Source organism: Hemibagrus wyckioides, linkage group LG18, assembly GCF_019097595.1.
Source record: "Hemibagrus wyckioides isolate EC202008001 linkage group LG18, SWU_Hwy_1.0, whole genome shotgun sequence".
In the NCBI taxonomy this organism is placed as follows: domain Eukaryota; kingdom Metazoa; phylum Chordata; class Actinopteri; order Siluriformes; family Bagridae; genus Hemibagrus; species Hemibagrus wyckioides.
Genome location: NC_080727.1, coordinates 15,859,431 through 15,872,204, shown reverse-complemented (window position 1 = coordinate 15,872,204; position 12,774 = coordinate 15,859,431). Strand labels below are relative to the sequence as shown.

Here is a 12,774-nt window from a genome sequence, read left to right as displayed (position 1 = left end):
AAGTATGTATGTGTTATATAAATTTTATTATGGGAAAATAATATCTTGTGATCATTTGTCCAACCTATAACTGGTTCTCAGTTTGTCCAATCTACTATTTTGTCTGTCCTTAAGTACAGTAAACTGTGGATTTTAGAAAAAAATAATAATGCAAACATACTTCACTGATTTTTTTTACTTACCACACTGGATCGTTGCCATGCAGCATTATTATCTATGCATAATACCAAAGATCAAAACCACAAGCTACTGTAGCTTACATCTCTGGCCTGGATTACTGCTAAGATTTGGAGCTTTTCCCAGATGTGAGTAATGCAGTACCGATGATTTGCAAATTGTGTGATCACAGCTTTAATGACTGGTGCCAGCCAAATCCTAAATAAACCGCATTAATTAATTCTCTGCATTATAGCATGCACAGTGATTGATCTCCAACAAAGTCTTTGACTGTTAAAAATAAAACTTTTTTAGATCAGATCAGTTGATGGCACATTCAGCTCCCTTTTTCTCCAAGCATGTTTTTGGAAAGAACAATAGTTTCCAACCTTTAGGTGTGGCCAGAAGTGTCTTTTTTCATTTACATAAGCATTTGCTTTAGCATGGGGAAGGTCCACACTGAAAAGCTCTATGAGGTTAAACACTGGAGGCCTCAGGAGACGTTTCAGTCTGATTTATTCCACATATTAATGGCTAGTGCATGTCCTTATCAAACAGCAGGACATTAAGCCATGCTTTGTCATGCACAGATCTGACAGCAGCGTCAAAGAGGGCCAGAGAGACAAGGGGACAGGCCTGCTTGTGTCTTCTAACTGACATATGATTGATGAAGCCTGTTTTATCTTGTTCGGCGTCTCCTCATTCTCACAGTGACCTTGATCACTGCATTAAAGCTGTGGTGAGTCATATTTTGACCCTCATGTAGGTATTAAACATCTAGAAGACTGGAATACCAAATTAACCAAACAGCCAATTATGTAATTCATCAATGATTCTTTCTCTTTTAACAACTCCTTTGACTCTCTGTTTACACAAAACATGCACTGACCTGGTCTCCTTTAGCAGGTGAATCCTAATAAAGCTGTTATTTGTGTACAAACTGCACAGTATTTCTGGACTAGTAAATCAAATCAATCAAAAGATATTTGTAGGATTACAACTAATGAAAAAATACATCGAAACTAACTCTTTGACTTATTTGTCATTGCTTCTTCACATATTTAAATTCCTTCATTGTTGGAATGAATTACATTACTTATTATTATGGAATGCAAACTTTTATACCTTATTGTTGAAAATAAAATCTGTCCCTATAATGATTTCTTTTCCCGAATCTCACTCAAGCCAAGCCACATGAAATATATATATATATATAAAATAAATTAATTAACAAATATAATAATAGGTGTACAGTATTTATGTAGGAAAGTTTCAGATTTATAACCACAGTCAGTAGAGGGCGTAGCTGTCTTACTGCGTTAAAGATTTTTTAGATTTTGTGTCAGTTGTCCTTTTTTTTTTTTTTTAATATCACCTTTTTTATCAGAAAGGCAGCTGATAAAAAGTCATGGCCTTTGTTCATTGCAACTAGAATTCACTGCATATTCATTCACTGAAATGTGAAAAACAGGCCCCGTTATCACAAGACCATGTACATGTAATTGGGGCCTGGGGGAGATTAAGAGACTGTAAGTGAATTGTGGTGGTCCCCTGCTCACAGCGATCCAACACACAAAACCACCAGTAAAGAATTTTCTTCTACTTTTATTTTCCACAACTCCAATATTTCAAAATGGGAATGTTCATATTATTTAATACCATTCTCCAGGAGTAGGGTTTGAAAATCTTTGGAAACGTGGATTTCAGATATTATTTATTGAATGTAGCATCTGTGCAAACGTTTCTACTATGCAAAGTAATATGTGACAATGAATAATAAATAAGCCAATAAAATGTTAAATATTTTGTATGGATTCTGATCTGAGAAAGTAAGACAAAGGTCCTGAATTTTTTTAAACCTAGCATGCACAAATAGAAAAGAAACATAATTTAATACAACAACACTAATAATAATAATAATAATAATAATAATAATAATAATAATAATCATAAATATTATTAATATTATTGTTGTTGTTGTTTATTTCTCTAATATAGTTTAGAAGTTTACTATTATTTCTCGTTACTTTTCTCTTCTATTTGCTCCAGATCATGTGACTCCACAGAGGCATTCAGCCTAAAGGGTTTAATCCTGAAACAGGATGTTTGGCTCCACAGGATGAACAGTGAAGAGCTTTGCACTGTCCTCTAGCTGCACAATGGCCTTGTTGGGGTTTAGGAGCCAGTGAGCTTCATGGTCACTGCATTTAACTGATGGGGAGCTTGGAGTTTGTAGTGATGTTTAGCACGGAGTTTTTGCCCATGACAATGCTGCAAATTACCCTGGCCATGTGCCTGGCTACAATAATAAAAGGTAAGGGTTTTCTTTCCAAACTGATATTAAATTGATTGCACCATTTTTGCATGTTTTATTTATGAGCTTTTGTAAATTAAAAAATGTCTGATACAGTTTGCTGTGAGACTCGACAACTACCACAACAACAATTATAATATTAAAAAAAACCTGATTTAAATAAAATAGCAGATTGTTGGTGATATTAAATTTTAATTAAAGTACATAATCAGTTTAAGGCAAACATTATAAATGTTGCACATTTCCAGGAGCTTATATATAGGTAACTGTATTAAAAAAAAAGGAAAACAGTTGATGTCTTTCACCTGCTCAATGCTGTTCACCCAAAACTGCAGTTCAGCATCATTATTGAAAGAAAAACCTTGTAAAGCACTGTTTTACTGTTTCACTGTTTTAAACATTATGTACTTTTTTATATAATAACCTCAGCTATACACATATTTATGAAGAGTACTTAAAAGAATCTCATCAAAAATGTTATGAAAAACCTGAAAAATGTTTGTACATTATGTAAGAGAACTTGCTAGTTTGAACGCTGATGGAAACAAATGTTCCTTCAGAAAGCATTCCAGTAACCTGCGATTGTTAGCACTGAATCTTACAAAAGCTAAATGTAACCTAGCTTTAATAGCTAGTGAAATGCTGTAACTTTTTATTTGTAAGGATGGCATCAAACTGCAGCAGTCTCCTCCACTTCATTTGTTGTAAGCACATCATTTAGGTTTTGGTAGTGAACATGCAACTCTTCATGAATTCTAGTTCTATATGATCGGTTCGGTGTTATACTATAGGTAATATCCTACATGAGTGCAAAAACACTGTGATTCTGACTCATCTCGTTGTAACTCATAAGATTAGCCATCGATCAGGGTGATAATTAGATGCGGTTGGAGCCCGAACGTTGGCCTAATATACTCGGACAACCTTGCACGCACTAGTTAGTGCACTTCTCCCCTGCAGCTGTAGCCATTAACCTACTTTGAATCCGCATGGGATTTCCAGCCTCAGCTTAGAGACGGGATTTATTTGTTAACCTCATAGCATTAAAATCGATATGAAGCCAGTAGGAAGGTTCATCAAACGGATGAGCACCGTGTCATTGAGGTGCGCGGCTGTTCTGGTTTAGAGATAACCTGAATAATAGAGTGGAAATTCAAGTAGTCTGTCCAGCGCTGATAAAGCCTTGATACTGTTTTTCTGTCCGAAAGGACATCTTGGTTCTTTGCCATAACCCTAAATTTAATATAACATCAGATAACATCAGATTAATAGGGAGACTGCGACCTATTGTGAAAAACTTAAAAACTGTGCTTTGTAAATCAGTGCACACTTGATCAGCTGCAGCTGTATGTGATGCTGATAATCATTTTTTACTACGTGGAATTTTCGGAGAAATGACGACACAAAAACAATGTGTAATATATTTCGATGGTTTGTATAACACATGGGAAAGCCTTTCTTAAACCACAATACAACTTCAAAGAAGCGCAAAGTGTCAAGATGAACCCTCGGTATCTCTGGCTAAGTGTCTGCTCAAGGAGGGATTTGGCACGCTGCTTGTCTTGAGGCACTGAACACCTGATGAGAGCATTTATGACTGCTTTTCCTGCTGCTCTCTGAGGGGGCTGAATATGAAGAAATCCTCTTTCACACTTCCAGAGCGAGGCTCTGGGGAGTGTCTGGTGTTTGTGTTATAAGGAAATGCATTTTCTTACCCTGTGACAAAATTTACAGTCGAGGTGACTGAATAACGGTTCAGAAAGAGGCTGTGAAAAATGAAAAATGTGGCACGAAGGCCACACCCCCTTCAGTGGGCCTGATGGCAGAGAGGCCAGACTTCCTTCATTTTGGCTGACAGGCACAGAATCCAATCCTCCTTCACTAGACTGACAGACAGACATTTTTACTAGAACTAACAAGGCCACACCTGTTTCATTAAGACTTAAAGACGCAAAAGCCACCCTCCATTTTGAAGGTCTGAAAGGTCTCTCTTTTCAGCCACGGCCATATAAAATACTTGCTTACTTTTAAAGTGAAGCACCTGTACACTCTCACACAATCCTCTTAACATGTTTCTAGTAGCTGTGCTCATTTAAAATATCTTTTTCTAGTTTTCCAATTTGTCTAGCCTTATTTTCCAAGGTGTGTATATAATATTTACAGTATGGGGCCAGTTGGTATAAATCAGCTAGCAGAGCTAACAGGCCCCAACAATCTTAAGTAAAACATATTGAATTGTATGAAGTAGAGGGTCAGACTGATTCCTTTTCATAGATTCACAGACTGTAGATTCACACAGCCTTTTTCTGACAGTCATGTCACTTGATTATGCCCTCTGGACCGTCCGTATTAGAGCAAATTTATTAAAGACTTCATCTTTACATTTATAAAACCATCATGAGAAGTGATTCAGAGATCACACAAGCAATACAACAGCACAGGCTCAGATCCGCTATTGGCGTGGGGAGTAATCCTGGTGGCCTGGCCAGTTTTGTGACTGTTTTTAGCCTGTGCACTTTTCTGCCTGTGATGACATCAAGTGGCTGGTAAATCCTGCAATTCATTCAACCAACTAATCTCTGCAGCTCTATTAGTCTCCGTTTGTCTGATTTCTGTTTGTTGACAGAAATAACAGCAAAATAACAGACAAACATGTAGCTATGGTTATCTAATTAAGCTGCACTAACCATAATATTCATTTCTAACAAGTTAACCCACAGCTGACTATATAATTTACATTAAGCTACACAGATGAACATTTGTGTTACAATTCATTATGAAATCAGCTAATGTTTCAAGTCCCTAAGAAACCTTGCTTAAAATTTAAGCCTTTCATAAGCAATAAGCATTGTCATGTCCCCATATGGCCTCTGGGTATCTAGCTAGCAGCTATAAATTAATGTAGCTCTGTAATATAATTTGTAGCAATTGATAGTCAGTGACTAATATTTAAAAGTAAAAAAAAACTGATAGCTGGTTTGCTTTTAGCTAGCAATGACAGAAAGTGAGCCTTTACATCATGGTCAGCATAGACCAGGGAGTAAAAAATGACAGGTACAGGGCAGACAGAAAAGCTAGCTATTTTTCACATTGGGGTAATTTCAATATTACAGTATTAAGTTAGTGATCATGTAATAAATAAAATGGTATGATTTAATTTTGTATTGTAGCTCTATAGTACAGTATGTAGGTGGGTCATTTTCCTCTCTTATCGTTTTTAGAGATTAACTTCAAGGTATAGAATAGTAGTTTTGATTAAAAATGCACCCAAAAGTAGAAAGATGTGACTTTAACAACATTTGTGATATTAGGTATTGAAAAATTTCAATGTTGTATAACTGATGTAGTGAGAATGTAGATTTGTTATGCCATGGTCAAAACAGCTCACCAAGGCCAACTGATCGTGCTGGAATAAAGAAAGAAAGAAAGAATTGAAAGTATGCTTAGCTGAGAAAATCTAAAGTAAGTAGCCGATGAATGTTTTTGTTACCTTATAAGGAGTTGGTTCCTTTTCCCCATCCTTTCTGAGATTTCCTGGACGTCAGTGAGTCCTGTTGCGCAGCAGTCAGCGGTACAATAAAATTTTAGCCTTTTTATTTCTTGCCCTTGCCTACCAGTTTGCTATTTTCTCAAGACTTCCACTACAATTACAATGACAAAAATTAACATGATTATTATTCAACATTATTAGAAACCCTAATGACCCGTCACGCCACGGCTAAAGTCACTGAAAATGTAAACTTTAATTGAAGCTCTTTCTCATGCCTACATGATGTTATGCATGTCTCATGTTTGACTGATTAGATACATATTTGCATGAACGAGCAGATGTACTGGGTTCCTACAAAAAATTACCCGGTTAGAAAACATTACTGTAAGTGTACGGTGTTCTCAAAATCTGTTTAAGATGTATGGTTTGGAAAGTAACTGGAATTTACCTTAACATAATTTGACATTAGATACCATTGTACACCAACATGAGTACCTTCGAATGTTTGGTATTTTAGAGTGCAAAAATGTATCCCCTGAAATATTTGTTGACTGAACCTATTTCATGGTCTCCTGTAGGAGCAAAGATGGAGGAGCTATCAGAAGACCTAAGAACCTCTTCATCAGCACTGACCTATCAGATCCTCAATGCAGATCATTTCTTTCTGAAAGACACCAGTCAGACCTCAATGGGAAATTATACCCAACATTCACAGAAACAACCCTTCATAATCACTGGGCTCACTGGGAAGCCTACCATCAACATCAGCTTTGGGCACATGTCTGTAGAACAGGCTATTCCTCCAGACTTGATTAACACTGGTCCCAGGGTCAGAGCTTTCACACTGGCCCGTCAGGTGCGTTCTGCATCCCCCATTATTCAACTGTTGTTTTATGCAACAAACAAGACAGATGATATGATGGATTTGTCAAGTCGAGTCAGTCCAGGGCAGAGTAACACAGGGTACATATGTGTAACAGCACACGCCTTCTGGAAATCGCAAGAGATCAGAGGGACCTGCTCTATTTCTGAAAATGGAGGCTTCTGTTTGGCCCAGTTAAGGCCTGAACCAGCATGGTTTAGTCCAGGGAGTGCCAGATCCAGCAATGAGCGCAGAGCTTCTTCACGTGGGACTGTTGTGGAGCTTTACTATCAGACCAGGCCCAGTCCCACCAGCCAGTGTATTCCTCAAGACAGCAAGCAGTGGCATAGCCCAACTCAGGAGGATACTATTGGACACCAATCCAGATCCATTCTGAAGAAAGTTGGCTATGTAAATCTCTTGCGTTCACCTCCAGGGAACCCTATGTTCATGCGCCTGCGTCTGGGTGGTGCTGTGATAATCCAGACTTCTTCTAAACCCCTGAAGACTACAGACATGGCCACCTTTTATGTCTTTTTGTCCAGTACCTCCCAGGTAGAGCGTTTCATTCTCAGGTGAGCACTTTTTACTACAGGGCTGCTGTTGTTTGGATTTATTATTGGCTGTTTGTGGACTGTTTTTCAACCCACTGAGGTGTTTAGAAACCTCAACAAGTTATTCATACACCACACACACACAACCATATCAATGTCACAGGTATGCTGAGAAAGGACCACCCCCTAGATTTGGTCTGAGGTGCTTGCATGGTGGTCACGTTAAATAATACACTCAACATAGCAACAAAAGTAAAAAAAAAAAAATAATAAAAAAAGACCTGTATAGAAGGTGAACCTGATACCTGATTTGGCAATACAAACCTAATTTGGTAGAACAGAATCAATTTGATATTTGGTTTCTAAAATCCATTATTATTGAATTGTGCTGGATAAAGAGCGGAGCAGATGGGGTCAGAGGCAGCAATGCTGTAGTCTGTGGTGGAGAAGCAGAAACTTGGATTTCAGATAAAGTTCTCTGTTTACCAATCAATCTACTGTATGCCCTTATCCTTTACATATGGTAATGCCCTAAAGATTAGTGCAGGTAGCAGAAATAATATTGCTCTGCAGGGTTGCTGGGCTTGCTCTTTGTGATAGAGTGAACAAAATCTGGGAGAACCTCAGAGTAGAGCCACTGTTGAAATGTCCGTACTAAAAATAGCCATTTATAAAGATGCCCCTTGCTGGGAATATACTCTAAGCTAAACTCTATCAGCGATATCCCATATTCATCAGACACCAATGGAGAACCAGGGCCTGCTCGAGAACTTCTCGAGAACGTCTCACATTTTGCTTGGGAATGTCTAGGGATCCTTCAGGAGAAGTCTGGGCTTACTTCCTCAGCCTGTTGCCACCAGCAGCACTAGTGGTTACTATGGAGACAAAAGCTCATGTGGTTTGGTTTCCATCCCGTCCTATCATTCATTTGTTCCTCTGTTGTGTACACCTGTTTTGTCCTGTACTTTATCTATGTATACCCCGCTGTTTCCATGGAAATTCCCGTTCATTTTATGTGTGCATTTTTTTGCTTGGTTTTTTTTTTCAGTTTTGTTTACTTCCTGAATTCGACTCTCACCTGTTTCTTTCATTTTCCATTATGGATTTTCCTGTTCAACTCTGCCTGCATGAATTCTGACCTGTGCCTGTGTGTGGCACTGATTGTAATTCATGGATTGCCCCGAATAAAACATCTGTCAATCACCTGCACTTGTGTCCTGCTTCATTCACATTGCGTAATGATAGTTAATTTAAAAGAAAAAATGGAACATGCCATGATTGGATGGTGTTACTAACTAACCTTTTTGGAAAAGGTTTGGTCAGTTCATTGCATAAGTATTGTGCCTAGTCAATACAGCAATGTCCTGAAAACGAAAGAAACCACTGGTATACCAACAAGAAGACATCTTACAGGTTGGGCAAGGAAAACACAGCAGCTGATGAAAGAAACAGCTTTGAAGAAAAATCCAGTACAGTGGTCAGTGGAAAGAAGCATTCTGTCTGACAGTTTACAGAGTAATGCAGCCAACCAAATTCTTATATAGCAGACAGTAACCTGAAACACACTGCCAACAAAACACTGGACTTCATCAAGTGAAAGATTTTAGCCATTCACCTGACCTTAAACAAACTGAGCATGCTTTTTACCTTCTGAAGACGAGGTTCAATAGAAAGAACAAATAACAATGGAAAAAGCTGCAGTAAAAGCCAGGAAAAGCATCACAAAAGAAGAATGCAACAGTTTGGTGATGTCTGTGGGTTGCTCGCTTACTGTAGTTATTCCAGGCAAGGAACATTTACTTGGTTGTACTTTAAGATCTGATCCAATACTTTTGCTCACCAGAAAATTGTATGGTCTACCAACAAAGGGGCCATGTTCCAAGCTGAGGAAGTAAAAAATTAGGAACTGAAAGCTGGAATTCTGATTTATTGTTTTTTGATCTCATGTCTTCTGGGCTCTGCAAAATCGAAAAGACTTGACCTAGGTGTTCCAGTACTTTCTGAGTGGACTGTATGTCCTAAATGTAACTTCCTTCAACCGTCCCACATTATAACTCAGAGTATCTTGTACTTCCATCTTAAACACAAATCTCGACACATTAATTCCCAGCTCAGTTAATTTTTATAACGTATAATTTAAAAAGTCACCGTTCCATAAACAGGAGAATAATGGAGAAAATTATTTGGCAGCACTTTATTTCATAATGTTTCATTAATCTGTGTGTGTGTGTGAGGTTTCTCCCCATAAATAATGCATCAACTTAATGGAGCAAGGAAACAAATAGCCAATAATTGCTCGACTCCTTTGGGCAGGGATGAACTCATTAGAGAAGGTGCTGTGTTGTGCAAAAGCACACAGCGCAATCTGTTCTTCACAACCCCAGCACACAGGCACAGATGAGTGAAAACCATTTTATTTTCATGGATTAAAACAAATAAAGCCAGTTGTTGGTTTATGAGGCTCTTTCTAGTTTATTTAATGACAAGAACTTGTAATTAATTTCTATATTCTAACCCCTGACCCATAATGTCCCTTATTCCTCAAATCCAGCTCAATAGCCAGATCGTATTTGTTGACTGAAGTGCTTCGCCTTGGAGCTATGAGTCTAATGTAATATAAATTCTGTAAAATAATTTTTAATTGTTGTAAAATGTTCAATTCTCAATGGTCAGAATGTGTTAATTTTATAAAACAGAAGCTCTGATATTATAATACATTATTATACATTACCATTTTTATAGTAATGGCTTACACAGGGACTTGTATGACAGATGATCAACATAAACAATTAATTGGTTTCAACTGTAATTAATTGTAGTTGTTGATATGGTGACATTTTCTGTAAACAATCAACAACAGGGTGGCAAGAGTAACTCTGCTTCATTACGGCACCCCATCAATCAGTACTTTACTATATGAGCAACCAATAGAGTGATGTATTACCAACATGGACTATGTTATCATCTACTTCATTTGCATCTGCGTTTACATTCCGTTTATGCAAAAAATCTTTTGGGTGAAGCAGTTTTGAATTTTGTTTTAGTTAGCTATACAACATGGCACAAAGTATGTTGACACATCACCATCACATGCATGTGGGCATTCTAAAACCATTGGCATTGACATGGAGTCTATATTTTGCTGTTATAATAACCTCCAGTCTTCAGAAAAGGCTTTTCTATAGACTTTGGATTGTGACTGTGGGGATTTGCCCATTCAGCCACAAGAGCATTATTGAGGTCAAGCAGTGATATGAAGTGAAAAGTCCTGATGTACAGTCAGCGCTCCAATTCATCCTAAATATGTTTAGCGGGGTTAAGGTCAGGGTTCTGCGCAGATTGCTCAAGATCTTCCACATTAACCTGAGTAAAAAAACACAAGTATATACTATGCTCATGCACCTCTCTTTGTGTGCTAGTGTATTGTCAAAAAGAAACAAGAATAAACTAGGCCCCTAGGTTACAGCAAAGGGAAATCTTTGTACATCATGGAAAGACATCCTAGTCAACTGGGTGTTGTAGCAACATACTAGCAAGGCCCACATACTTTTAGCCACATAGTGTACATCAACATCTGTGGCAGACTGACTACACTTGAGGTAATTGAAGGCATTTAGCCCTCTCAGTGTTTGGCATGCGTTTATGAATTAGCAAAATGGTTAATCAATAAAAAAGAAAAATGTTCTTTATACGTATTGACTGATACAGCAGGTAGCAGGATAATCTTCTTCTTCTACAAACTGATGTAGCAGAGAGTCAATATAGAAGTTTGTCCAAAACAGTACAGGAATAAGCCAAGTTTGCGAATCCTTCCTAAAAACACTTGACAGGTTCGAGACACTTTTTGGTGCCAACCGTTGTCTAAAGATATAAACCACTCGATGTAGGTTTGAGAAGGACTGAAACTCTAGCCTCAATATCTCCCTGCCCTCTCCAGTGGACGTCAGTGTTCAGAGCAGGTTTAAGCATGAGTGCAGCACAGATTCTCACTGAGACTGACTTGATCCAGGGAAAACTCTCTGGTCCACTTCACTCCTCTCTCCAAGATTGAGTCCAGACCTCTAGGATTATGATGGATAATCTAAGGGCTGGCTGAAAATTAGTGGAGTTCTTAAAACTTGGAGAACTGTGGCTGTAGACTTGTGACCTTTTAGATATTTAAAATCTTAGACTTGAGCTTATCTACATGAATAACCCCAGCAGGGTGAATGTAGTCATCAACAGAGAACTTTTCTAGAGATATTCTAGCATTCCTGAATCTCATCTCTCACCACCCTGTGTATAATAATAATAATAATAATAATAATAATAATAAGAGCTGTACAAGCAAGTATTAAAATTATTATAGTATTATAGTATAGTAATATAATGACTTAAATTGAAGGATAAAACTTAACTATGTGATTTATTAAAATGAATCTAATGATTATTGTTCAGAATTTTTCAGTTGCCCTTCGTGAGTTAAACAGGCTTTTGTGGTTATTCTGAGTGCATAAAAACAAGTTCAAATTCTCATCTGCAGAAATCATACATATTCAACAGAGAGAGATTAAGGGAAAAAATGCCAGAGAAGAACTTTTAAGTGTGTGCATATCCGTTTTAGGTGAATATAAGCAAGAATATGAATATAAATGCTGAATATGAAACATGCCTAATGCACAGAGTATATCGGGAAACTACTGAATAATTCATGTTTAATTTGGTTAAGACCATCCTGGTTGCTTAGAACAGTGGAATATCCTGAAAGGACCATAGAAGAAAGAGAAAGCAGACTGAGCAGTCCTATAGCTATCATTACACAACAGCTCTGTTCATTTCTGGATTCTGATTGGCCATTAGATGTTGATTCATTTTCTGTAACTGCAATTCTGAAAGTAACACAACTGCAAATCACAAGGGGAGGGGATTCAGATATGATTTAGAACCTTTTACTTGTGGCACGCTTTACTGTGTTCTCACTGATCACTGACGGTTCATCAATCTACATTTATTCGCCTATAATGACTAAATATTTTTAAAGGTTTTCAAAAATGAATTGTTAATCAAAAACCTGAAACTGTTCAATCATGAAGTGTTCAGACCCTTTCTTCAAAACTTTGTAGAAGTGTTCGTTGATACATCGCACACCTGTATTTGGGAACTTTATCCAATTCTTCATGGCAGATCCCTTATGTATGTCCAGGGTCTGTGAACTGTCTTCATTTCTTTCCAGAGATGTATGATAGGATTGAAGTCTGATCAAATTACGGTCACTCCTGTGTAGTTTTGGCTGTAAGCTTATGGTCAGTATTGTGTTGAATGGTGAACCATCCCAGTCTAAGATTGTGTGTGATCTGGAGAAGAAGGTTTTCTTCAAGGATGTTCCTGTATTTGGTTGCATTCATCCATCTCTTGTCAC

The 12,774-nt window shown here is 37.6% G+C and overlaps 1 protein-coding gene across 1 annotated transcript in view; it reads left to right on the top strand.

Moving 5' to 3' along the window:
- The first annotated feature begins 2,394 nt into the window (after positions 1–2,394).
- The window catches only part of si:dkey-1d7.3 (transmembrane protein 132D), a 35,721-nt gene continuing 25,341 nt past the window's right edge, over positions 2,395–12,774 (top strand). Inside the window, exons 1-2 of the mRNA XM_058415666.1 lie at positions 2,395–2,470; positions 6,539–7,397. Of these exons, the coding sequence (XP_058271649.1) occupies positions 2,395–2,470; positions 6,539–7,397 (935 nt within the window). The remainder of the gene's footprint in view (positions 2,471–6,538; positions 7,398–12,774) is intronic.